This window comes from Nuphar pumila, chromosome 11 (genome assembly GCF_984573655.1).
Source record: "Nuphar pumila chromosome 11, dmNupPumi1.hap1.1, whole genome shotgun sequence".
Classification (NCBI taxonomy): domain Eukaryota; kingdom Viridiplantae; phylum Streptophyta; class Magnoliopsida; order Nymphaeales; family Nymphaeaceae; genus Nuphar; species Nuphar pumila.
In genome coordinates, this window is record NC_143259.1 from 96,136,573 (window position 1) to 96,157,503 (window position 20,931).

The following is a 20,931-nucleotide window of genomic DNA, read 5'->3' on the forward strand; positions in this document are numbered from 1 at the left end:
ATTATCATTAGCCATCTAATGAATGTTTGATTTACATTAGAATATTAAGGGATTTCTAATTAGCATAAAAGAATGATTATTTTTTAGGATTTAGGGTATTGATTTGGATTCTTACAAATAAGATGAGTGTTTAATTAGGGTTTTAGGTTTTTTTTGTGTTTTTTCTAATTACTATTAAACATGAATTCATGACTAATGAATGCTTGATTTTACTTAGAATATTAATGTTTTTTATCAATTCCATAAATGTATAATTTATGATGTGTGTAGGAATTAGGATTTATTGTGTTTTTTTTTATTATCATTAGGCATGTAATGAATGTTTGATTTTTATTAAAATATTAAGGGATTTTTAATTAGCATAAATGCATGATTTTTTTTAGGATTTAGGGTATTGATTTGGATTATTGCAAATAACATGATTGTTTAATTAGGGTTTTAGGGTTTTTTGTGTTTTTTCTAATTACTATTAAACATAAATTCATGAACAATGAATGCTTGATTTTACTTAGAATATTAAGGGTTTTTTATCAATTGTCATAAATGCATAATTTATGATGTTTGTAGGAATTAGGGTTTATTATAATTTTTTTATTATCATTAGGCATGTAATGAATATTTGATTTTCATTAGAATATTAAGAGATTTTTAATTAGCATAAATGCGTGATTTTTTTTTTAGGATTTAGGGTATTGATTTGGATTCTTGGAAATAACATGAGTGTTTGATTAGGGTTTTAGGTTTTCTTTTATATTTTTTCTAATTACTAATAAACATGAATTCATGAATAATGAATGCTTGATTTTACCTAGAATATTAATGGTTTTTTTTATCAATTATCATAAATGCATAATTTATTATGTTTGTAAGAATTAGGGTTTATTGTGTTTTTTTATTATCATTAGGCATGTAATGAATGTTTGATTTTCATTAGAATATTAAGGGATTTTTAATTAGCATAAATGCGTGATTTTTTTTTAGGATTTAGGGTATTGATTTGGATTCTTGGAAATAACATGAGTGTTTAATTAGGGTTTTAGGTTTTCTTTTGTATTTTTTCTAATTATTATTAAATATGAATTCATGAATAATGAATGCTTGATTTTACTTAGAATAATAATGTTACATATAGAAACTGATTATATATATATAAATTGAACTTATATATAAATATAGACATATCATTGATCAAAGATTCTCTTGTTAAATGTAGTGGGGTGGTCGTCTATGAATATGTATCAATCGTGGATACACATTCACGACAGAAGTTTTGAACCTTATACATCTGGAATTGATTGATTCCTTGATGTGTCACGTGCTCATGTTGCTTCCGCTAGTAGGATGTGATGCCCATGTCGAGACTGCCCTTCCCTTTCAAGACTTAATGGGTGATGCCGATAGTGATTTATATTTAAGTTGTATAAAGTTAACAAAACTAACTTTCATTCTCAAGTTGTCATATATCAAAACAATGAACAATTGGAGTAATTGATCATTCGACGTGTTGATTGATTTGTTGAAAGAGGCGTTGCCCGAGTAGAAAGGATTGTCAAACTCTTACTACGAGGCAAATAAATTTGTGAATAGCACAAACTTTAATTACGTGAAGATAGATACATGCGTGAATGATTGTGGGGATTTATGGGAGGAACATGAAAAAAAATGTAACATGCTTAAAGATGGAAACCGCACAAAGGCAAAGGAAAGAAGGTTCATCAAAAGGTGTTATAATATTTTCCAGTAAAGTCGAGGTTACAGCACTGGTTCATGACAACAGAAACATACGAGGTGGCACAAGACCTGACGTGCAAGCAATAAGAACATACTAATTCATCCATCAGAATCTGTAGTGTAGAAGGAGTTTGATATAAAACATATATCGTTCACGACGGAACCTCGCAATGTTCATCACGGCTTGGCAAGCGACATTTTCAATCCATTTGAAAATATGAGTAAGTTATACCGCATGTGACTCATAGTATTATTGTCGTATAATATGCATTTGTGGATGTGTATGAAAGATCCTTTCATTTTTCTCTACTCATCTATCGACCAAAGGCGCCTGAAAATGACATTGGTGTTTACTTGTAGTTGTTAATCAAATATTTGCAAGAGTTATGAAGGCATTAGCATATACGACGCATCAACTAAAGAGATATTTCATATACGAGCAGCAGTAGTGTGGACTATTAATGATTTTCAGGGCCACCAAATGAATTATTTGAAGCTGAACTTAAGGTACAGTTAAGTAACGTTATTGTTGATTTCAGAAAAGTATCAGAAGGTGAAAAAAGGAAAAAACGTGATGACAACCAACAGTATCTAAATTGGACAAAAAAAATATTTTTTTGACTACCATATTAGTCATCACTGAAGCTAAGACACAACTTAGACATAATGCATTTTGAGAAGAAGATATGTGATAATATCTTATATACACTACTCGATGTCAAGGAAAAAACAAAGGACAACGAAAGTGCACGAAATGATTTAAGACTCAGAAAGATATGTCATCTCATGCACTTAGACAAAAGTGATGCAACATCGAATAAACCATATGCATATTACACATTTTTCGAGTAAGCATAAGGAGTTTTTTGATTGGTTGAAGGATATGAAGTTTTTTTATGGCTATGCATCTAACATTGGGCAATGTGTAAACATAAACGATGCTAATTTTTTTAGAATAAAGAGTTATGATAGCCACGTCTTCTTCCAACACCTACTTCTTATTGCAGTTTGTGGACGGCATGCCTTTAATCCGTTTGAGCGATATGTTCAGACTATTGTGTGCAAAGACATTGAGAAAAGATGTTTTAACGCAGATGAAAAAAAATATTTCGATAATCTTATGCGCTTTGGAGAAAATATTTTCACCTACATTATTTACCATCATAGTGCACCTAGTCATTCATCTACCACGTGAGGCCGAATTTGCTGGACCAATACAATATCGTTGGATGCATCCGATAGAGAGATTCCTTAGTAAATTAAAGCGAACTATGAGGAACAGAGCATGTTCGGAAGCTTCTATTGTTGAGGTATATATTTCAACAGAATGTACGACCTTTTGCTCAATGTATTTTAGTGGTATTGATACTAGACATGATGATAGGCACAACACAGCAAGGTCACCTGGTTTATCTTTATTCTCACATGACATTCGCGTGAAATCCAGAGACGTATTACCAATTGTACTTTCATATTTAAAATGTTCAAGAGCTCATCGGTATGTGTTGAACAACCGCGTTAAATTTGAGTTGTATCTAAGAGAACACAAGCAGATAATCCACGACTTATGCAACAACGTTCAGGAAGCTACAATACGACATGACCAAGACTTCGCAAGTTAGTTTCTACTGAATCACGATAATGCTTCTCCAGAATTACGAAGTCTCGCAAGAGGACCTGAGCACAAATCACAATCCTATCAAACTTGTGATGTGAATGGAATCAGGCTTTATACACAGTCTCAAGGTCAAGACCCTAATTCTGGGAACAATGGGGTAATGATTACGTCTGCAGGCAATGTAGGAGAGCCTAATATAGACTATTACGGTGTTCAAAAAAATATTATCGAATTTAAATATGTAGGACGAAATTGGATGTATATGTTTAGATGTGATTGGTTTAATAATAAGCACATATGTAAGGACAAATATTTTATATGTGTCAACATGTCTCACCGAGTATACCAGAAGGATCTCTTTATTTTAGCCTCTCCAGTTATGCAAGTATTTTAAATTAGAGAGCCTACAAATAGTGAAATGCATATAGCACAGAAGATAATACTAAGAAATGTGTACGAGATTCTACCATCTTCAACTGAACGGAACGAAGAACAGGACAACGATGCGTATCAAGAAGCCGATTGCGGAGAGATCGATTCATTACTTCACCACACCATCGCCGAAGATCCCATGCCGCTACACCAAGTTGATTTAGAGGATGATTGAAAGGGTTTTGATAGTTAATATTTGAGGATGTCGTTATACCAAGTGTTTCACCGAAAACTATTGGAAGGTAAATATTAGATATATATTTATAAGTAAATATATATCTAATGTTCAAATTTTTTAGATTTTCATCTACTAATTGATCTTCCTTTTGTTAACAACGTGCGTCAAAGAAAAATTTGGCGAATAGAGCAAAAACTGACGATGCTACATACCAGTGGATCGCCTTCGTACCTCCAAAGGTATCAAAAAAGATAAGTTTTTGTTAGATTTTCATCTGTACCTGCATTAAGAGAGAGAGAAAACAGAAAAAATGGAGAAAGAGAGAGAGAGACGAGAAGGGGAATGCAAATATCGATTGCGGCTGTCACGATTTCACCTAAGAAATCGTGACCTAATGTTGGTATTAATATACTTAAGTATACACAGTGGGTCGGGTCGGGTTTGGTGTAATATTCGAACCCGGATACAAATATAAAACAAGCTTATACACTTACACAGGAATGAACTCGAGTCTGGGCAGGTGAATAGTGAATTCGGGTTTGGTACAGGATCCAGACCTGAAACACTATTCACCTTTTTCACCCCCCCCCTCAAGTTGATCATGGTTATGGACCATGCACAACTTGCCTTTAAGCGTCCAAAAACGATCCTTTGTTAACCCTTTCATAAATAGGTCCGCAACTTGTCTTTCAGTATTGACGAACTCAGGCTCAATCTCTTTTTCTTCGACTTTCTGTCTCACGAAGTGTTGGTCAATCTCAATGTGCTTAGCACGACTGTGATGTACTGGATTGAATGACATGTTTATAGCATTTTGATTGTCACATAGCAAGATAGTGTGGGAGATCTTTTCTCCTACTTCAGTCAGTAGATGTCTGATCCATGTGACTTCGGCAGTAGCAGCAGCCATAGATCTATACTGAGCCTCAGTACTTGATCTAGCGATAGCCTTTTGTTTTCTACTGCTCCAAGAGACTAAACTTCTTCCAATGAAGACGCAATATCCTGATGTAGATCTTCGTTCATCAGGATCTCATGCCCAATCTGCATCACGATATACAGTGAGTCTATGCTCATCTTTGCCATATGGTTGTGGTGAGTATGTCAGTCCATCCCCAATAGTCCCTTTCAGATATCTAAGGATCCTCTTGACAGCTTCCATATGTCCAGTACGTGGCGCATGCATAAATTGAGACACTTGATTGACTGAATAAACAATATCAGGTCTAGTGAATGTGAGGTACTGTAACATTCTTATTATGCTTCGATACCTGGTGGGATCATCACACAGATCTTCATCATGGACGCTAAGTTTTTTATGAAGCACACTCGGAGTTCCCAGAGGTTTGCAGTCTTGCCTGCCTGCCTTGCGGAGAACATCCACGGTGTACTTGTGCTGAGTGAGTGTCAAGCTATGAGTCTGATTATCAACTTCTACACCAAGAAAATAGCCTAGAGCTCCAAGATCTTTCATTTTGAACCTCTGACCTAGTAAGTCTTTTACTTCTTGGATGTGGACTGCAGAGTTTCCTGTGATAACAATATCATCGACATAAATTAATAACAGAGTGGTCACAGTCTGACTTCTGAAAATGAACAATGAGTGATCCAGCATGGAACGTGAAAATCCATGTTTATGAATCTCTAGTGAGAAGCTATCAAACCAAGGCCGAAATGCTTGCTTCAGACCATAGATAGCTCTCTTTAACCTGCACACATGGGTTTTACAATTTTATTCTTGATATCCAGGGGGTTGCTCCATATACACTTCCTCCTTCAAGTCCCCATGCAATAAAGCATTCTTTACATCAAGCTGACTCAACTTCGACCCATGTTCAACAGCCAGAGAGATAACAATCCGAATTGTTCCCATTCTTACAACCGGACTAAAAGTCTCATCATAGTCTTGCCCTGCTTCTTGAGTAAATCCTTTTGCTACGAGCCTTGCCTTGTATAGTTCAATGGTTCCATCTGGCTTGTACTTTATCTTGTAGACCCATTTACATCCGACAACATTTTTGTCAGGCGGTCTGGGAACAACTTCCCAAGTTCCACATTCATGCAAAGCTTGCATTTCATCATTCATGGCTTCTACCCACTTGGTAGAAGTGGTTGCCTAGTAGTACATAGTGGGCTCATCTTCCTTATTGAGAGCAGTTAAGAACAGTCGAAGATCCAAAGAGAAGTTGTTATAGCTAACCCACCTGTCAATGGGATGTCGTATGCGGCTCGATTTTCTGACCTCAAGAGTGTGAGGAGGAGTCAAATTGCTGACTGAGACATGATCTGAATGGTTTGATGTTATCGGTCTTTGTCTAGAATAGACAATGCCTTTGTATCTGCCCGGTATTTTTTCTGAATTTTGTGGCCCCGACGTCTCAGTGTTTTCAGACATTTCTTCTTCTTGTTGCACGCAATCTGATGAACATGCTTCACTGAAACTAGCAAAAAGTTCTGAACTCAACCAAGGGTAGTAAACTTCAGTTGATATATTCGTTGCATCAGCTTTGTCATCAAAATTTTGTTCATCAAAGACAACATTTCTTGAGATTCTGATATGTTTGTTGGTGGGATCATAACACCTATATCCTTTGTAGTCATCTGCGTATCCCACAAACCTACACTTCTGGGCCTTGTCTTGAAACTTGTTTCTCAGGGACCGGTCAATATGCACATAGCAAACACATCCGAAAACACGCAGATCATGATAACTAGGATGAGCTCCAAAGAGGCAGTGATAAGGAGACTTATTTTCCAGAACGACCATCGGCAATCTATTTATCACATGCACGGCAGAATGAAAAGCTTCTATTCATAGGTTGATGGGAAGATTGATGTCATGAAGCATACTCATGGCACTTTCAACGATATGTCTATGTTTTCGTTCAGCAATCCCATTTTGTTGAGGAGTGTGAGGGCAGGACCAGAGTTACCGGAAGCGCCTAGCTAAAAGGGGAAGCGCGCTTCCCCGAAGCGTGGGGGGAAGCGTCCCCCTTTTTTGGGAAGCGCGCTTCCCTTTAATGGGGGACGCGTTTCCCTTTAATGGGGGACGCGCTTCCCTTTAATGGGAAGCGCGCTTCCCCCACGCTTCCCCAACGCTTCCCCCACGCTTCCCCCACGCTTCCCCCACGCTTCCCCCACGCTTCCCCCTCGCTTCCCCTGTTTTTTCAAATTTTTTGTATTTTTTATTTTTATTTTTTTCGCTTCCCCCTCGCTTCCGAGACGCTTCCTGGGTCGCTTCCGAGACGCTTCCTAGGTCGCTTCCGAGACGCTTCCCGAATCGCTCCTAAGTGGTCCCACGCTTCCCCGCTTCCTAAAATTTTGAAAGTGCCTCGCTTCCCGCTCCCGCTTCCCGTATCGCTTCCCGCTCCCGCTTCCTCAACTGGCAACCATGGGCAGGACACCCTTCTTCCTATTCCGTTATCTCGAAGAAAAGAAATAAAATCACGGGATGAAAATTCCCCACCTCCATCACATTGGAAAAACTGAATGGACTCAGAAAATTGGTTTTTGACCAAAGAAAGAAAACTTTGAAACAAAGAGAAGACTTCTGACTTATTTTTTATGAAAGTGTATCGAGAATAACTATCAACAAAGATTAGATAATATCTGCTTCCGGACCCAGAGACAATTGGGGCGGGTCCCCACACATCAGAACAAATAATCTCAAAAGGTTTTGAAGCTCTCTTATTAATGGAATGGAAAGGCAATACATGACTCTTGCATAAAAGACAACTGAAACATTTATGATTGCTCTCATCCCCACTAAGGCTTTCTTTTGGAATGAGATTATTAGAAACAAGTTTCTCAATAAAATGACTCCCACAATGTCCTAACCTACTATGCCATAAGAATGACTTATTACATTCAGAGATACTAAAAACACTAGCAGAAGAGGATGAACACGACTCAAATGGAAGCTTCGAAATCAGGTGAGAAGAGCGAACATCATGACATGGAGCTTCTTCAAAGACATACATGTTGCCTCGTCTCTTTCCTTCAGCGAATGTTTCCCTCGTGCGTAGGTCCTTGACCTGCACAGAGAAGGGAGTGAATTCAACTGAAGCATTATTATCATCAATAAGTTTGGAGACAAAGACAATATTTTTCTTAATGTCTGGAGCATGAAGAACGTCAGAAAGAGTAAGAGTGGAATGTGACATGGGAATGACAGTCTTTCCAACATGTGAAACAGGATGGTGGGATCCATCTCCAGTGACAATCTTACTTTTTCCAAAATAAGAGATAGGATTAGAAATTTTACCTGCATCGCCTGTCACATGAGTCGCTGCCCCGGAATCAACAAACCAAGTGCCTTCATCACTCTGCTTCAACTTTAACTCTGACAAGGCAGATATCAGCAAATCTTTAATCTCTCCACTGTCTCTGGTATTTGTGAACTTTCTCTTGGTTTCTATCTGTGGACTCTTTCCTTTATTCTCTGGATTATGCCAACAATTCGCCTTGATGTGCCCCTTTTTGTTACAAAGAAAGCAAGTAGGGATGGATCTTGTTCCCTGCGCATGAGTAAACATGTTTGGAGTGGGAAGTAAACCACGCCCTCTGCGTCCACTTCGCCCTTGTCCTCCTCGTCCCCGTCCTCTACCATAAGTCACTCCTGTAGCAAAAACTTCTTGTGAATTTGGATGATTATGAGTTTCTTCAGAGAATCCCTTCAGAGTCATTTCATACTGGATCAATTTGGCTCGTAGCTCATCAAAGGTAGGAAGAACAGGGAGGCACAATAGTGAAGTGACTATCATATTGTAGTCAGATCCCAATCCACTCAGGATTTGTTTGACCATATCATTGTCACTAACGGCACACCCTATAACTGCAAGCTGATTTGTGATGACCTTTATCTTGTTCAAATATTCCATGATGGTCATGGAATCTTTTCTTAACAATTGAAATTCCCTTTTTAGAAAAACTACTCTTGCTTGAGAAACCTGCGAATACGTCTGAACCAGTCGTTCCCAGAGTTGTAGAGTTGTACAATTGTCAGGAATGGCAAGAAGGATCTCTTGAGATAGGGTTGATGTGATGTATGCAACAACTGATTGGTCTTTTCTTTCCCAATTGAGAAACTCAGCATTCTTGATATACACGATTGAACTCGCCCCTTTATTATCTTTTTCTTCTCTCGGAATAAATTTTGGTGGAACTGGAGTGGTTCCATCCAGGTGGCCTAAGAGACCTTGACTCCTTATGAAAGGAATAATTTGCCTTTTCCAGATCAAGAAATTTGAGGTATTCAACTTCTACGAAACAAGCTGCTTGAGAAAACTTGAAGAAAGATTTGATTGAGATTGATAGGGATCCATAGAGAATAAGAATCAACAGAAATGTTCAACCCTCGTTCAACACCTTTTTTTTCGGCGGCTGTCAGAGGCTCACAGACTGTTAAATTCAAAGAATGAAGGAACTTGAACTTTTAGAAGAAGACTTACTCAAAAAAAAAATCACACGTTAAGTATCCCTTTTTCCTTTTTGTTTTTTTTTTGCTGGTACAGTAAAGAATGAGGGATTATACTGCACAGCAGATACAAGGAATCAAGAGAAACATTATAGCATCCGAATATACAGAGATAAACTTTGGAGAAGGTAGAATAAAATGGAATCAAATAATCAATAGGGATAAATTTAATGACTCACGTGAATCAATTCACGAGTTTAATGGCTGGGAGAAACTTGATGCCTCACGTGAACCAGTTCACGTGAAATGTTGTTGTCCATCAACGATCTGGATTCACGTGAATAGGGTTCACGTGAATCACAGATTCACAAAGGGAGAACTCACGTGAGGTATGAGTACACAGGGAGTTTCAGAAAGAGGAACAGACAGAAAAAGAGGAGACGAAGGAAAACAGAAAGAGGAAGAGAAGCGAAAACCTCAAAATTTCTGATCTTTGTCATGAGCCAGAACCTTCTTTTTGCCTCTAGATGGATCTACGCTCTGATACCATGTTAGATTTTCATCTGTACCTGCATTAAGAGAGAGAAAACAGAAAAAATGGAGAAAGAGAGAGAGAGACGAAAAGGTGAATGCAAATATCGACTGCGGCTGTCACGATTTCACCTAAGAAATCGTGACCTAATGTTGGTATTAATATACTTAAGTATACACAGTGGGTCGGGTCGGGTTTGGTGTAATATCCAAACCCGAATACAAATATAAAACAAGCTTATACACTTACACAGGAATGAACTCGAGTCTGGGCAGGTGAATAGTGAATTCGAGTCTGGTACAGGATCCAGACCTGAAACACTATTCACCTTTTTCAATTTCATATTCCATAGGTTTATTTTTTTCATATGGTATAGTGTTGATCTAATAAATTCTTAATTTGTTGTTTGCAAACCGAAATAGATAGGCAGGAACTGATGACGAGTGCATTCTACGAAGAGACGCACACTCATTCAGATCTCGAGACATTCATTTGTAGCTAGGGGTATCAATGGGCCTGGTTTATCCGAACCTGACTCGAACTAAACCATATAGGGTCTGAGTATGGTGATAAATAAAAAGACCCGATTAAGACTCGGGTCTGAACTCGAAGATTCGATTAATAAATGGACCCAGAAATAGTTTGTGAAATTTTATACCAGACCCGAACCTGATCCGAGTTTCGATTAAGACCCGCAATTTTTCAATGTAAAAATGATAAAAAGTATGGTTTTACCATCGGGTTCGAGTATGGTTTTTCTTATAGTGGATCCAATTAGACACTAGTTTGGACACAACGCTACCTGAAATTTTGGTTCAAGTCTGGTTCCACTTGGGTCTGAACCAAACCCGACGCGTTGACACCCCTATTTGTAGCAAAGCAGAAGACACCTTTGTATGTAACTCACACCTTGTTTATGTGAATATTAGAAGTGTATATGGTTGTTACAAGCTTAGAGAGGATGTAGAGAGTTTGTATTTGAAGTGTGTTTTTTGCAGGTTTAGAGGATACAATTTTTAAACTCTCTTTGTTTATTTGTTTATGTGAATATTAGAAGTGTATATGTTTGTTACAGGCTTGGAGGATGCGAGAGCCCATCAGGTTTGTATTTGAAGTGTGTTTATTGGAGGCTTGAAGATGATACAATTTATAAACTCTTTGTTTACTTGTTTATATGAATATTAGAAGTGTATATGTTTGTTGCAAGCTTGGAGATGGTGTAGGGGGTTTGTATTTGAAGTGTTTTTGTTGCAGACAGGAAGAGAATACAATTTGTAAACTCTGTTTGTTTACTTGTTTATGTAAATATTAGAAATGTATATGTTTGTTGCAGGCTTGGAAAGGATGTAGGGGGTGTAGCGGGTTTGTATTTGAAGTGTGTTTCTAAACTCTCTTTGTTTACTTGTTTTGGTTGAATGTAAAAAAAAATGAAACTAATTTTTTTTTGCTTGCAGGTTTATAGCGTATAACGGTGAGATCTCTGTCTTGTTGTTATATGTGAGATTCTTATTTCGCCAGCCTATAACGGCAAGTAAATTCACCACGTTATAGCCTATAACAAGTTAATTCGCCCCGTTATAGCCTATAACGGCGAGTTAATTCGCCTTATAGCCTATAATAGTGAGCTATGAATCTTGTCGTTATAGGCTATAAAGGTGAGAGTATCTCACCGTTAAAGATTGTCATGTCGTTATTGGTATTCCCAATTCCGGCGAGATTCTTCGTTAGTGCTGGCTTACCCTTTAATGGCGAGCAATAAATGTTGTCGTTATTACTCAACAAAGGCCCATTCTTTTCGGCGACTTATCGGCAAGAATTTTTGTTGATACAGGTCTATAGCGGCGAGAAATAGGTCAATAGAGGCGAGATATGTCGCCGCTATTGACCTACATCCTTGTACATAATTTACACTATGCACATATTGCACAGGGGAAATCGAACCCAACCTGATAGATTATGGATTCCATGATGATGCATTGTTTACTATAATGTTTGTATATTCCATAATGCTATTTACATAATGCATGCATTAGTGTCCTATACAATTTGAGAGAGAGAGAGAGAGACCTAAACATTGGTCAAGCTGTGATGAATAATCTTAAGAGTCAAGACAATCTGAAACTTCCAAAATTTAATGACCAAGTTCACAAATCAAATTGAAATTAAATCCACTAAAAAGAGTTCCTAAAATTCTCTGACACAAGCCATGTGATAAGTAATGTGCAATATGAAGAAAGGTAGATAGTAAATTTGGAGGAAGTATGCTAAAAATGTATAAACCAATATCCAGATGCAAGCCTAAAGTTATTAAAAGTCAACTCAAATATTTGACATATTTTAGGTGAGTACTTTTATCCAATTCATGCAATATCTTTCTAGAATCATTTGAAAGATTTGCTAGGAACATAAATGACTAAAAGTGATTATTTTCATAATTAAAAGCTTAGAAAGCACACAAGAGAGGGAACACATACCCTAAACCATGAATGCGTATACAGAGCTTTTCTGGTATATTAACAGATAATTTCTCCGTCAAGAATTCCAAAAAATTATCAACATCGATATCTTTTTCTTTACATGTAACTAAAAAATCTGAAAGGTAACAAACTATCTCATCACTTGAAATCTTGAAAGCTTCTTTTGTATCTGAAGGCACTGAAAAGTAATGTTCAATAAGTGGTTGGTGCAGCAGAGAACCCATCTCAAGTTCTTCAAATTTCTCCACACCTTCACTCTTGCAAATTGCAACTTCCAAATCATATAAGCTAACGATTCTCCTCACAGCAACAAAGCAATGTATAAATGCATTGACCTACATTCAATAAAACATGCACGAACTATGAAAACTACCAAAACATAATCACACAGAAAACTAATATATCGGGGAAAACAATGGAATATGACTAGCCAACAAAATCTATAAGAGACTAGCAGATCCATTATAATTCTGAATTGTGGAATAACATAGCAAAGAGGCCAGACAGGTATGTGTGGATGCATGAAAATATGCTTACCCTTTTTTGGTAGATTAGTAACTAATACATAATGCATATTACACACATGCACAAATGCATGTATATGCATCATTAAATTGATGCATAAACATGCACCTGTGAACATAAAACAACCAGGGTATTAGCTAGTCAAAAAGAAAATGTGGAAAGGGACATACACGCAGGTATGAACATACACACACATGCATATATATAATGTCCATGTACAGTTATGTATTAGTTAGTCATATATCAAAGAAATTGAAAGAGGCGGGCAGGTGTGTGCGTGTGTATAGCATACAAAAGTACATACATATAAACATACACATAATAAATATGAGATTTATATACACGTGAGCTTATCTTTGGCATTATATAGGACCACACAATCCACTAGCCCATTAATATTCTAATATTTGCACTGAGTTTTTTTTTTGTGAATTTAACCATACATGTATGATTTCCACAGCTCTTTTAGTGAACAGGTATTAAATTAGAAGACAATGATGCTTGCAGATTTCCAAAAAGATCCTCAAAATTAAGCACCACAGGTCCACAATGCACCAAATTTCTTCTATGACTAAATCATTAGATTCAAAGTGTTCCCTTGCGACTTACATTGTACAGTTGCGCTTAGAGTCTGTTTTGCTTTTGTTGAGTCTGATGTAAGCTGCCCGGTTCAGGTGAATCAATACCCCGAAGGGGCGGGCAAAATTGTAAACGAAGTAAATGTGTTGAGCTTTCTTTTGTTCACCCTCGCTGTGATTGCTTCTTGTGATTGCAATTTTTCTCCCTCTATTCTCTCTTGCTCTCTTGCACTCTGATTACAAGCTTTCGCGATCGGTAAGCGAGCTGACAAGTAGGCTTGCAGCGGTGGGGAAGGATCGTCGCGCCGCGCTGGGCCATTGAAGGAAATAGGTCCGTGACAAGTGGTACCAGAGCCCGTTCTCGTGCTGGGGAAGGGACTCCGTAGTCGATGTCGACAGACACGCCGACGGGTTGTGATTTGTGAGCAAGACATCGTGACGCCTTATCAAAACTTGCGCAACACCAAAGGCAAGGCAGTTGTCGAAGCTGAGGAGATGGGTTTACCTCGAGGCCAAGAAGAGTTGGCTACAACTGTTAACAAGCTGGTGGAAGATGTGACTTCGCATGAGGAAGCGATTTCACGCGCATGTGAATCATTCAGTGGATTGAATGATGTGGTGGCAAGCCTGCAAGAACAGGTAAACTTATTAATGGGGCAGGTCACTTCGTTGACGACTACAGTGACCGACTTGCAGACTGAAGTAGGGGATCTTCAGTTGAAGAACCGTACGTTGCAGCGGACGGTGACCCTAAATGGCGGAAATGGTAAGAGGCCATCAAGGATTGATGTGTCAAGACCAGCGAAATTCAATGGTTCTCGTGACAGCAAGGCCATTGAGAACCTCTTGTTCCAAGTAGAAGACTACTTGGATATCTAGAATGTGACCCTTGAAGATCTGAGGATTAAGGCTGCAACGGCCTTACTTGATGGAGATGTTATCGCTTGGTGGAGGCAGAAGCGCAGCGACATGAAGAGGGGTCAATGTGTGATAGACACCTTTGACGATTTCAAAATGGAGTTGCGCAACTATTTCATGCCAAGAAATGCACAGAGGCAGGCGTACCGAATGGTTCGTGAACTCAAACACTTTGGTTCGTTGCAAGACTATGTTAGAACATTCCAGAAGCTTATGATGGAGATACCTAACATGCTAGAAGACGATATGTTCAACTGGTTCATTGTGGGACTTCAGCCATGGGCACAGTCTGAAGTGGAAATGAGCAACCCCCGTATTTTGGAAGATGCATATGTGGCGGCCGAGCGCTTAATTGACACTCAACGCAAGCCTTTCACTCCATCAACCAAAGTTGGGAAGAAGCCTGACCACGGAGGCAAGAAGGATGAGCAGCGCAATGATAAAGGTGAGGCGTCGACACGTCATCAATCCAAAAAGAAACAGAACTTCACAAAGCATAACAACAACAACAAGGGTGCGGTTGTGACATGCTGGTTCTGTGACGATAGACATATCGTCAGGCAGTGCCCAAAGCGCCTCATAAAGGACGACAGGCAAGTCAATGCTATACAGGAAGAATGCAGCGATATTGAATGCAGTGACACTGAAGCGATGCAACCAAGGATGGGGGCCATGCGATCTATTAACGCGGCTAGAAGTTGCGCAGGTAAGAACATGCAGGTCAGTAAGGAACTTATGTACTTGGAAGTCATTATGAATAGAAAGTCTACTTCAGCAATGATAGACTCCGAGGCCACACACAACTTTGTCTCATGGGAAGAGGCAGAACGGTTGGGCTTGAAGCCTGGGTCAAAGCAAAGGACCATCAAGACGGTAAACTCTGAGGCCAAGCCCATCCTTGGCGAAGCAAGAGATGTAGCTACTCAAGTGGGGAGTTGGGTCGGGAAAGCCAACTTCTCTGTAGTGCCCTTGGACGATTTCAAGGTGATTTCGGTATGGAGTTTCTACGAAGCCAGAATGCTATGATGCTGCCAAAGTTTAACACGTTGACGATCATGGGGTCAGACTTGTCCCACACAGTGCAGTGTCTTACGCAGAAAGGCAAGTCTTCGATATTATCGGCAATGCAGCTGAAGAAGAGTGTCAAGCATGGGGAACATACATTCTTAGTTGCAGTGCGCACAAAAGAAGAGAAGGTAAAAGCAGCAGTGTCACCGGCCCTAGCCCCACTATTAGAGGAGTTTCGGGGGGTGATGCCTCCGGAATTGCCGAAGCGTCTTCCACCAAGACGTGAGGTCGACCACAAGATTGAGTTGACCCCGAGAGCGAAGCCTCCCGCAATGGTTCCATATCGTATGGGGTCAGCTGAGCTGAAGGAGCTGCGAAGGCAGCTAGACGAGATGTTGGACGCAGGCATTGTTCGTTCATCAAAAGCCCCATTTGGGGACCCAGTCCTTTTTCAGATGAAACATGATGGCTCCAAACGATTATATGTGGATTACCGTGCTTTGAACAAGGTCACGGTGAAGAACAAGTACATATTGTCATTGATAGTGGACTTGTTCGATCAGCTAGGCAGTGCCTGTATCTTTTCCAAGCTAGATCTGTGATCGGGTTACTGGCAGGTGAGGATTGCTGAAAGTGATGAGCCGAAGACAACTTGCATCACCCGCTATGGTGCTTACGAATTTTTAGTAATGCCATTCGGGTTGACAAATGCTTCAACCACGTTCACGACTTTAATTAACCGGATCTTCTACCCTAACTTAGACAAGTTTGTGGTAGTCTACCTAGATGATATCGTGATCTAGAGCAGCAACATGTCGAGCACTTGCAAACAGTGTTTCAGGTGTTGAAGGAGAATGACCTCTGTGTCAAACGAGAAAAGTGTCTCTTCGGGCAGGAGGAAATCAGCTTCCTTGGCCACGTTGTGGGGCGTGGTGTGCTGCGTATGGATGGGCAGAAGATAAGGGTCATCCAGGAATGGGCTCCACCAAGCAAAGTGCCAAAATTGCGGTCATTCCTCGGTTTGGCAAACTATTATCGGCGTTTCATCGAAGGTTATTCCCTTATTGTTGCGCCCCTTACAGATTTGTTAAAGAAGAATCGAGTATGGCTCTGGACAGGAGCGTGCCAAGATGCCTTCGATGGCTTGAAGAAAGCCTTAGTGAGGGAGGTAGTGTTGCGACTGTCTGATCATTCGAGACCCTTTGAAGTCCATATGGATGCCTCAGACTTTGTCATTGGCGGAGTTATTATGCAAGATAGTCATCCGATCGCATATGAGAGTCGCAAACTAAAAGATGCAGAGAGGCGTTACACAGTGCATGAACGTGAGATGACCGTCATTGTGTATTGTCTCAGGGCCTGGCGGCACTACCTTTTGGGTGCTGAGTTCGTCGTCAAGACGGATAATATGGCCACGGGCTATTTTCAGACGCAGAAGAAGTTAACGCCTAAACAAGCTCGATGGCAGATGTTTTTGGCTTTGTTCGACTTTGCCTTGGAGTACAAGGTTGGAAAGACCAATGTTGTGGCGGATGCCCTGAGCCGTAGGGCTGAACTGGCAGTTGCGCGCGCGGAGCCTTCTGAAGTGCACTTAGAGGGCGCATTGCTGAGCCGCATCCGCAAAGGTACGCAGCAGGATCCGACCGCACAACACCTTGTTTCTCTGGCGCAGGCAGAGAAGACTCAGCGATTTTGGCTACAGGATGACCTACTCGTGACAAAAGGGGGACGCATCTTTGTGCCGCAGTGGGGAAGCCTTCGTCGAGAACTACTTAAGGAGTGTCATGATACACTATGGGTCGGCCATCCTGGTCAGGAGCGGACCTTAGCACTCCTTGATCGCAGCTACTATTGGTCGCAGATGAGAGACGACGTTGAGGGGTATGTGCGGACATGTCTCATCTGCCAGCAAGATAAGGGGACAAACCAGAAGACTGTCGGTCTCCTTGAGCCTCTACCAATTCCAGAACGTCCTTGGGATAGCATCTCCATGGACTTTATTGTTAGTCTGCCAAAGGTAGAGGGCCTCAGTTCTATTTTGATTATGGTGGATCGTTTCTCAAAGTATGTCACCTTCATCCCAGCTTCCAATGAGTGCCCTGTAGAGAAAACTGTAGAGTTGTTCGTAAAACATGTGGTGAAGCACTGTGGCATACAAAAGAGTATTGTGAGTGATCGCGATGCTCGCTTCACGGGCAAGTTCTGGCGTGAAGTATTTCGGCTACTTGGCTCTGATTTGCTATTTTCAACAAGTTTTCATCCGCAGACAGATGGGCAAATAGAGCATATCAACGGGATACTTGAGCAGTACCTTAGGCACTTTGTTAGTGTCAAACAGAAAAATTGAGTGAAGCTCCTTAATCTGGCACAGTTTTGTTACAATCTGCAGAATAGCGAGTCTTCAGGCTACAGCCCGTTTGAGATAGCTATGGGGCAGCAGTCACTGACCCCGCACACTCTTGCCGCATAAGAAAAGGGAAGGTCATCATTCACCTATCAGTTTGTTCACGACTGGCACGAGCAGAATGAGTTGGTGAAGGCATTCTTACACAAGGCGGCAAAGAGAATGAATAAGTGGGCGGACAAGCATCGTCAGCCCGCGGGGTTCCAAGTTAGGGGACCAAGTGTTGAAGCTATATCCTGGTCGTACAGGCATCTTCCACGGGCGACACCATAGACTGCTCAGAAAGTATGAAGGACCCTTCACCATCACAAAGAAGGTAGGCAAGCTGGCATACAAGCTGGAGTTGCCCCAAAACTTAAAGGTACACCCGGTGTTTCACGTGTGCAACCTCAAACAGTTTTATCCGGATGATGGAGACCCGGAACGCAGTGTGCCATGGCACGCTCCCATTATGCAAAGGGCCCCGGCAGCACAACGAGCCGAAAAGTGCCTCAATCAGATCCTTCGCCACAAAGTCAACTATTTGGGGGAGGCGAAGAAATACTTGGTGCAGTGAGAAGAAACAGCGGAACCAACGTGGGAGTCTGCATTCCGAATGAACAGACGCTACCCGACTGAAGTCAGAGCTTACCACGAAACAGATGGCGTCGAGGACGGTGCATGATTTAAAGGGGGGAGCATGTTCCCTTGCGACTTACATTGTATAGTTGCGCTTAGAGTCTGTTTTGCTTTTGTTGAGTCTGATGTAATCTGCCCGGTTCAGGTGAATCAATACCCCGAAGGGGCAGCCCGTATACTTTAACTGTAATAGCCTGCGGGCAAAATTGTGAATGAAGTAAATGTGTTGAGCTTTCTTTTGTTCACCCTCGTTGTGATTGCTTCTTGTGATTGCAATTTCTCTCCCTCTATTCTCTCTTGCTCTTTTGCACTCTGATTACAAGCTTCTGCGATCGGCAAGCGAGCTGACAAGTAGGCTTGCGGCAGTGGGGAAGGACTGTCGCGCCGCACTGGCCCATTGAAGGAAATAGGCCTGTGACACAAAGTGTGTTTCTTATTAAAGAAACCATCACAAACAGATCTAGAGGTCTAATCATCTAAGTAAATAATATAAATAACTTTGATTTTTGTTTTTGGGAGTAATAATAACATCAATAGCTTGTAAAACCTACGTAGGTGGGTGGGTGTAGACATACATGTATATATATATATATGAAGAGTGCATTAGTTAGGAACTTAGGACCTGTTTTCGTTGGGCCCATGCAAAGTCACAGGTGTTCTTTGATAATCATAACCTACAAAAATATGGTACCCGGACACTCCATTTTGCCCTCCGTACCCATGTCGACAAGCATCGACACCCGGATACGCCATTTTACTCTCCGTACAAACAAGTTTGTATATAATTTATAATTTATAATTATATTTTCAATTTATAACTTAATATTTTTAGTATATAATATATATTTTAGATATAGCATATATATTTAGATTAAATTCAGTTTATTTTGAATTTATTGTGTATTTATGTGATATTTAATATATATCTATATATAGTTGTGTCCCCATACCCACATTTTTTGGAATTGTCGTGCTACCCTCCATACCCATACTTGTACCGTGCTACCCTCCATACCCATACTTGTACCCGCACACATACAGAGGTGACATAGCTGCAAAAGCATTTACCATAGTTTTCTAAATAGAAAGCAGTGTTGTTAAAAACGCGCCTCAAGGCGCAAAAAGCGCGCCTCGCCTCGAGGCGAGGCCCTTTTCGCCTTGAGGCGCACTTAAAAAGCGCAACAGCCTCAAGGCGTACGCCTCATGTGCCTTGAGGCGTACGCCTTGAGACGAGGCGCGCCTCAAACTGAGGCGCGCATTAAGAAATCGGATGGCCCGGACCCGAGATCGACCCGGATCCGGGCCCGTATTCTCGAAAGATCGAGAGCCTGTCTTTAAAAAAGACAGACGCTTCAGGGCGAGGGAAAGCCCTCGCCCCTTCTCTCTCCACTCCGTCCCCTCTCGTCCCCCGCCACTGCTCATCGCCGGCCACCGCTCGCCGCCGGCCACCACTCGCCGCCGGCCACCACTCTTCCACCTTCTTCTTTCCTTTGCTGAGAAGCCTTCGGCGACCCGCCGGCCACCACTCTTCCACCTTCTTCTTTCCTCTGCTGAGAAGCCATCGGCGACCCGCCGGCCACCACTCGCCGCTGGCCACAACTCGCCATCGGCCAGCGACTCACCGCCACCGGCGTCCATTCCGGCGACCTCTGCGCATTCCGGTGACAGGTAAGATCTGTGTGTTTTTCCCCAGCTTCTTCTTTTGTCATTTGTTCTTTGTGAAACCGTGTAACCTACGTTTATGGGGAACCTAGCTCCACTCATCCCTATATCATCCTTTGTGGTCATAACTCCCTCTGGGATCTCATTGGTACTAAGTTATTTTGATCAATCTGGCCCTATCGATGGGTTCAGCACGATTGATTTAATAGAAATCAATCTTTTGATAGTGTTCTTTAACAAAAAAAAACATGATTTTCAATTTATTTTGACAGTGTTCTTTAACAAAAAAACCATGTTTTTATTAATGGTTATTGATTTTTGAATCAGCAAAAAAGTGTTGCACATAAGTCGGATTCTGTCTATTCAAATGTCGATCTTCACTAAATGGATGATGTAGATCACATACACAGGGTCCAATTTGATGAAAACAACTTGCATCAGTGAGGTCCTAATGACAGGAATGGCGATATGGATGACTGGAACCTAAATGTGGTTATGGGTGCCATGCAAAACACTATGCTTGCTTCACTAAATGGAGGAAAAGAGGGATTGAAAGTGTGTTGTTATAGCCTAGACACGAGCAGGCCGATACCATCGGCTTTTTGGATGTTAAAGAAAAAAAAGAATCTGTGTATGTTTTTGTCTGTGAATTAGTATAAGTCTGAATTCTCATGTTAGTTTTTTATTGAATGAATGCTCATATTTATGCAATTAGATACTTATATAGATAAAGTTGTTGCATTAATGCTACTTTTACATGTTAATCTCATATTTTTTTCGTATTTATTTGAGATTTTTTATTTCGTGTTGGTTGGCGCTTCATCAATAAAGCAT

The 20,931-nt window shown here is 40.6% G+C and overlaps 1 protein-coding gene across 2 annotated transcripts in view; it reads right to left on the reverse strand.

Moving 5' to 3' along the window:
* Nucleotides 1–20,931, reverse strand: part of NOV (Histidine kinase-, DNA gyrase B-, and HSP90-like ATPase family protein) — a 71,563-nt gene that overhangs the window by 46,731 nt on the left and 3,901 nt on the right. The window contains exon 2 of one of the 2 annotated variants that reach the window (XM_089981629.1): nucleotides 12,382–12,719. The exons of the other annotated variant lie outside the window; for it this stretch is intronic. Coding sequence (XP_089837755.1) covers nucleotides 12,382–12,719 — 338 coding nt within the window. The remainder of the gene's footprint in view (nucleotides 1–12,381; nucleotides 12,720–20,931) is intronic. 2 annotated transcript variants of the gene reach the window in all.